Consider the following 7,407-nt stretch of genomic DNA (forward strand, 5'->3'; position numbering starts at 1 on the left):
CCTTTGGGCTTCATATTTAGACTGTATGACGGTAAGTGTTGTACAGCCACTTCCTGTCTTTTACAGTGTTGTTTATACTCCCTTCTGTAGTTCCAGGGACTACAGAGGTGACAAAATGATGTTCACAACACTGATACTAAGCAGGAATAAAAAGATACAATCTGCATAGAATCCCACCCAGGATTGTGTTATGAAAAGGATTTTTAGAATTCAACTTTATTTATATAATTCTAATACATTTTTTATATTTTTCTAAAAAATAGTTCATTACTGTGCCTACAAAGTCCAATTGGCCCCTCAATTTTTTCTTTTCTCACATTTCTCTATGAGGACGCGGCACGTGTTTTATATAGATGTATCCACAGTGCCCCTCTGTGACATGATACATTTGCTCTAATATTTCATGACCCAAAACATACCGCCAAAGCAACAAAAGAGTGGCTCAAGAAGAAGCACATTAAAGTGTTTGTTAACCTAAAAAAAAAAAAAAAAAAAAAAAAAAAAAAAAGATTCTGTTCCTTAAAGCATGTTTCTCCACCAAGTACAAAGTCATGTTTTGCTTGGGGATCAAATATTTATTTTACTCACTGAACTACAATTCAAATTTATAACATTTGTATGATGTGTTTTTTTTTTCAGAATTTTTGGTTAACTCATCATTTAAAATACACCTATGATAAAAATTATAGACCCTTTGGCCCAGATTCACGTAGGAGATACGACGGCGTATCTCCAGATACGCTGTCGTATCTCTGAGTCTGAGGCGTCGTATCCTGGCGCCTGATTCAAAGAATCAGATACGCCAAAATTTCTCTAAGATAGGACCAGCGTAAGTCTCCTACGCCGTCGTATCTTAACTGCATATTTACGCTGATTTACACCTAGAAATATGTAAATCAGCTAGATATGCCTATTCAAGAACGTACGCCTGGCCGACGCAGTACAGATACTGCCGTTTACGTTAGGCTTTTTCCGGCGTAAAGTTACCCCTGCTCTATGAGGCGTAGATGAGGCGTACCAATGTTAGGTATGGACGTTGGAACAGCGTAGATTTTTTCACGTTTTACGTCGTTTGCGTAAGTCGTTCGCGAATAGGGCTGGGCGTTATTTACGTTCACGTCGAAAGCATTGGCTTTTTGCGGGTTAATTTGGAGCATGCGCACTGGAATACTTTCACGGACGGCGCATGCGCCGTTCGTAAAAAGCGTCATTTACGTGGGGTCACAATAAATTTACATAACACACGCCCACATCTTCCACATTTGAATTAGGCGGGCTTACACCAGCCTATTTACGATATGCCGCCGCAACTTTGCCTTGTGAATACTGCACTTGCCAGTCAAAGTTGCAGAGGCGTAACGTAAATAGGATACGTTACGCCCGCACAAAGATGCGCTCTTCTAAGTGAATCCGGGCCTTAATTTCTTTGTAAGGGGGCAAATGTAGAAAATCTGCAGGGGATCAAATAATAATTTTCCCCACTGTATGTTCAGTGCTGAGTAGCTGGACGTGGAATCCGTAATCTTTCTAAAAGACACATCCTGCACATTGCAATGTTACATACAGGCAGCCACTAAACACACAGCCACATACATCAATTAGGACTATGGCCTTTTGAGAAACAGGAAAGCCTTGTACATTTACAAATCTCAATTCTTGACAGCACTGTGTTGTATTACTTATACTTGTATCTGTTGACTTTTTGTACATTGCCTTTTAAAACATTACTGTATTGATAGGAAACACTATCCCAGTCAGAAAACAATACTTTTTTACATACTTTTGACCACTTCTATGCCGTTTACCTGTTTGAAGGGAAGTATTTACATGCAAACATACGAGTTAAAAAGAGATAATGGTAAATTCTCACCTCTACAGGAAGACGAGATCTTGTGAATTTATGGCGGATTGAGGCAGGCCATACCAGTGACAGGGCAGGGTGCTCTGTAAAGACCTGCATACCAAACATATAGTTAGCAATAATAAGCATTATTCATCAAAAGAAAAGCAAATATGAATATTGCTATGTAAGAATACTCCAGAGGAGGCTGCAATTCTCTGACTCTTGAGCCACATACTAATTCAAGGACAGTGACATTAAAACTATTCAGCTTACAAGCAAATTATATAGCTGACCCAGAACTGGTATGCAGGCCAGAAGTCAGAGAATGCTAGTTTCCAATCACAGACTTACAAGCATTGAAATCTGGCATTTTCCTGCCCCCGCTGCTAAAGAAAAGGTTATGTTGGAAGGTAAGCGGGGGGGGGGGGGGCAGAGGAGCTGGGCCAGTACAGAAAGCAACTAGACACTCCCAGAAGAATAGAAGGGGATGACGTGGCAGAAGGCGGGAAAAATTGATTATGGCTTCTGCTACTGTAAATTACAGCCAGTGAGAAGGGAGTGGGGGGGGGGGGGGTGTCTCAGACATGACCAATTACTACTCCTCCCACCCTCACTGTTTCCAATGAAAATATAAAAGTGCAGAACTTTTTGAAGATTCCTCTGACTTGCCGGTTGCCAATGTGCAAGGTGGTGCTTAAATCAAAACAAAGAGCATAATGCATTCCCTCTGCCGAGTGATCTTTCAGAGCTTTCCTGACAGGGATATGGTGTATTTTACACGTTATGGCCTTCTTGAGACTATGCTATATGAGGAGCCTTAAAAACATGATTGCGGGGCATTGCTATATTTGGCTCCAAACCCCTAATGGGGAAATCTCCTTCTTACCATAACCCATGTCTCTCCTCCCCTCCATTCTCAGGTGTCCCACTGCTTAAAGAGGATCTCCACTCAAAAAGAAAAGTTATGCTTTAAAGGGGTTGTAAACCCTTGAGGTTTTTCATCTTAAAGTGGAGTTCCACCCATAAATATAACATTACATCAGTAGTTTTAAAAAAATTTCATTAGTCCTTTAAGACATTTTTTTTTTTTAGATGCCTTCAAAGTGTTGTTGCTAGGCAGAATAGTTAATCTTCCCTCTTCCTGCACCTAGGTGCTTAATGCTTCCTAACCTATATCGCACAGACTCCTGGGAATGTAGTGGGTGTAACTTTCCAGGAGTCTGTGCACTCCCCAGTCTCGAAGAATCATGTGACTTGGACAGTACAGGTTCTGAAACCTATTACACTGCTTGTGCAGCACTGAGTATGTGCGAGATCTGCAAGGCTGAAATCCAGGAAGTCATACAGTCTGGCTTCATGATGCCCACACTTAAGATGGCCCCAGTCAATTTCTATTTTTAAAGTGTCTAAATGCTGTAACAACCTAACAAAACGGACCTTAGTTTACAGACTAACTTTACTAGAATACATTAAGCTTGTGTATTACAGGGGTATTTATATTTAAAAAGTGAAATTGTGGCCGGAACTCCGCTTTAATGCAAAAACTTTCTGTAGTGCAGCAGCCCACCAGAGCCTCCCTTTTACTTACCCGAACCAGATGGTTCCAGCGACGGGGATGAGCACAGCAGCTCCAGTCGCTGTCAGGGGACCTCATTGGATAGATTGATAGCCATTGGCTCCCGCTGCTGTCAAGCAAATCTAGTGACATGGAAGCCGGGGGGTGGGGCCGAGTTCTGATGTCTGTGTCAATGGACACAGCAGCAGGACTCGGGGGTGAACCCACCCGAGTGCGCCCATGGAAAGCGGCTCTCCGTAGGGGGCACTCGAAAAGAGGAGCAGCCAGGAGCAGGACCCCAGAAAAGTCGGCAGTTACAGGATTTGTAGCAGCTGACTTTTACATTTTGTTTTTCCCCCTGAGTGAATCTCCTATTAAGGAGCTGGTCTTTCTTCCCCTCCTACCTCCCTCCTTTTTTTTTTTATTATTTCCTTTCCATATCCACCCTATAACCATACTGATTGTTATGTGTTATGTATACTTTTATGATTGCCAGACTTGTTTTCAAACTTCTTTCTTACATCTGGTCATATAGATAAAAATCCAATAAGTTACCAGTAAATTTGTATGAAGATTTAATAAAGACTTAAATTCCTCCGAAAGTCATACTGTAACTTGCCAATACTGGTTCCAGTGTGAGAACAGTTGACATGTTAAGGATTCACATTTAATGTGACCAGCCCCCTCTAAAAGCAAAACAATGGGCTAGGAAAACTTTTACATGTTTTAATTAATAGAGAAAGCTTTGTTCAAGGTAAACTACCAAGCACAGAAACAAAAAAGATGAAAATGTCTGAGATATACCTTTAATCCTACTGTTCTTGATTGCACAGCTTTATAGAATCCCAATGCCATTCTTATTTACTCAGCGTTTAATGTTCTAAGAAAGATCTGGAAAAAAAATAGTAATAAAAATAACATTGGTATTAGAAATTTACTTTTGCCCCAAGTCACAAAGTATAATTATTAGGGTTGTCCAGATACCGATACCAGTATCGGTATCGGGACCGATACCGAGTATTTGCGGGAGTACTCGTACTCATGCAAATACCCCCGATACCTAAATAGAATACTTTCCCCCCCCCTTTCCCCCCCGCCGCTGCCGCCGCATCGCGCCGCCGCATCGAGGGACATGGCTAGAGGGACATTGCTGCATATGTAAGAGACATGGCTAGAGGGACATTGCGGCATATGTGAGGGACATGGCTGCATATGTGAGGGACATGGCTAGAGGGACATGGCTGCATATGTGAGGGACATGGCTAGAGGGACATGGCTGCATATGTGAGGGACATGGCTAGAGGGACATTGCTGCATATGTGAGGGACATGGCTAGAGGGACATTGCTGCATATGTGAGGGACATGGCTAGAGGGACATGGCTGCATATGTGAGGGACATGGCTAGAGGGACATGGCTGCATATGTGAGGGACATGGCTGCATATGTGAGGGACATGGCTAGAGGGACATGGCTGCATATGTGAGGGACATGGCTAGAGGGACATTGCTGCATATGTGAGGGACATGGCTAGAGGGACATTGCTGCATATGTGAGGGACATGGCTAGAGGGACATGGCTGCATATGTGAGGGACATGGCTAGAGGGACATGGCTGCATATGTGAGGGACATGGCTGCATATGTGAGGGACATGGCTAGAGGGACATGGCTGCATATGTGAGGGACATGGCTGCATATGTGGGGGACATGGCTAGAGGGACATGGCTGCATATGTGAGGGACATGGCTAGAGGGACATGGCTGCATATGTGGGGATATGGCTGCATTTGGGGACACATTTAAAAAAAGTATCGGTATTCGGTATCGGCGACTACTTGAAAAAAAGTATCGGTACTTGTACTCGGTCCTAAAAAAGTGGTATCGGGACAACCCTAATAATTATGAAGACATTTTACAGAAAATATCAGATGCTGCTCAATACCGAGTCCAAATAAACAAAGTTAATTGTTAGACATGAAATTTTACTTCCTTATATAAAACAGTACAAAGTTAGACAGGTTGAAAAAAGAAACCAGTCCATCTAGTTCAACAAAAAAAAATTAAAATAATAATAATAACACAATCCCATATACACAATCCTTCACCCACAGTTGATCCAGAGGAAGGCGAAAAAACCCAGAAAAGCATGATCCAATTTGCTACAGCAGGGAAAAATTCCTTCATGATCCCCCGAGAGGCAAACAGATTTTGCCTGGATCAGTACATTTTAATATAAAAATTATAGATTTTCGATAAACAAAAATATACCTGAAAAGAAAAAGTTACATTATATACTTCCCTTATGCCCCGCACACACAACCGTTTTTCTCAGCAGGCAAAAAAACAAAGTTTTTCCCGACGGGATTCCTCTCAAGCCTGCCTTGCATACACACGTCCAAAGCGCGGTGACGTACAACACGTACGACGGGACTATAAAGGGAAAGATCCATTCAAACGGCGCCACCCTTTAGGCTGCTTTTGCTGATCCTCGTGTTAGTAAAAGTTTGGTGAGAGACGATTCGCGCTTTTCAGTCCGTTACAGCGTGACAAATGTGCCATCTCCATTCCGAATGCTAGTTTTACCAGAACGAGCGCTCCCGACGGGAAAAAAGAAAGCTGGTTCACTTTTTTTTTCCTGCACTTTTCTCGTCGGGAAAACTGCAATGGAGCATACACATGACCAGTTTTCCCAGCCAAAAGCTCTCATGGCAGTTTTCCTGATGGGAAAACCAGTCTTGTGTACGAGGCATTACTCCTGTTTTCTGCCCACAGAGCATAAGTGAGGATGATGCCATGTTGATGCTCTTGCACTGGACTGTAGTGATGTCTTGTAATATTTAGAGTACATAACATACTGTATATAATTATTCTCCTTTACAGGAATATTTTGCAATACTGGCTTTAAATAAGACTATGGGTAAAACTTTTTTAAATTTTTGATAGATTAAAGGAGAAGTTCAGCTTTATAAAAAAAAAAAAAAAGCACATTTTTTTGCAGGTAAAAAAATGTGCACTTGTTATTTTTTGTTGCAGGAGACTGTAAAACCATGCACCAGCAATCAGCAGATCTGTCAGTGTATAGGCTTGCTCGTACAAGGAAGCAGATACAATCTGACAGGAAGACTCAATGAATTACCATAGTGTCATGGTAGTTCATTGAAAACTACAAGCCAACAGCCACAAAGGATGCCAGGACTTGTAGTTAATTCACATGTATCAGAATTTCCTCTACTCACGCTGACAGACGCAAGTAGAAGAGAGCTGATTGGCTGCTCCTGAAAATTGGGTTTGCACCGATTATCAGTGCAGCCCCCCAGGATGTCCACCCAGGACCACCAGGGATGGAAATCTTTGCCCATTAGGGATAGCACTCTGTGTCCATCAGTGATGCCTGCCAGGGCCTCTGATCAGTGCTGCCCATCAGTGCCACCTATATGTACCCTCCAGTGCCACCTATGAGTGCCCATCAGCGCTACTTATCAGTACCTCCTATCTGTGCCACCTCATCAGTGAAGGAGAAAACATACTTATTATTTACAACGTTTTGTAACAGAAACGAAGAAACACTTTATTTTTATTTTGTTTCTAAACTTTTGTTCTTTTTTTTTTATTTGTAACACAAAAAATAAATACTGCAAAGGTGCTCAAATACCCCCAAAAGTAAGCTCCATTTATGGGGAAAAAAATGTTTAGGTAGAGCATCGCATTACTGCGTAATTGTCATTTAAAATGTGACAGCGATGAAAGCTGCTAATTGTCCTGGGCAGGAAGGTGTAGTGCTCTGTACTGAAGCCTTCTGTCAATGCTAAAAGATTGAGGCTCACACAGGGAACCCCTGGATAAGCCCGATGTGAGAGAGCCGATCTACCTGCATCAGCTGGGGACAGGCACCCCGATGTCCGGTCAGGAGCTCCGCACCCACAAGGTCACAGCATGGAACCCCCTTGTCTTCTCTCCTAGGACCTGTCATAGAAGACCGCGCACGGAGATGACATCATCCACAAACACACA

At 42.5% G+C, this 7,407-nt stretch overlaps 1 protein-coding gene across 1 annotated transcript in view; it reads right to left on the minus strand.

The window, feature by feature from the left end:
* Positions 1 to 7,407, minus strand: part of MRPL30 (mitochondrial ribosomal protein L30) — a 10,968-nt gene extending 3,561 nt beyond the window's left edge. The window contains exons 1-3 of the mRNA XM_040336348.1: positions 7,265 to 7,407; positions 4,203 to 4,289; positions 1,871 to 1,954 (exon numbers count right to left, since the gene is read on the minus strand). Of these exons, the coding sequence (XP_040192282.1) occupies positions 1,871 to 1,954; positions 4,203 to 4,253 (135 nt within the window). The 5' untranslated portion in view covers positions 4,254 to 4,289; positions 7,265 to 7,407. The remainder of the gene's footprint in view (positions 1 to 1,870; positions 1,955 to 4,202; positions 4,290 to 7,264) is intronic.

This window comes from Rana temporaria, chromosome 2 (assembly GCF_905171775.1).
Source record: "Rana temporaria chromosome 2, aRanTem1.1, whole genome shotgun sequence".
Lineage (NCBI taxonomy): Eukaryota > Metazoa > Chordata > Amphibia > Anura > Ranidae > Rana > Rana temporaria.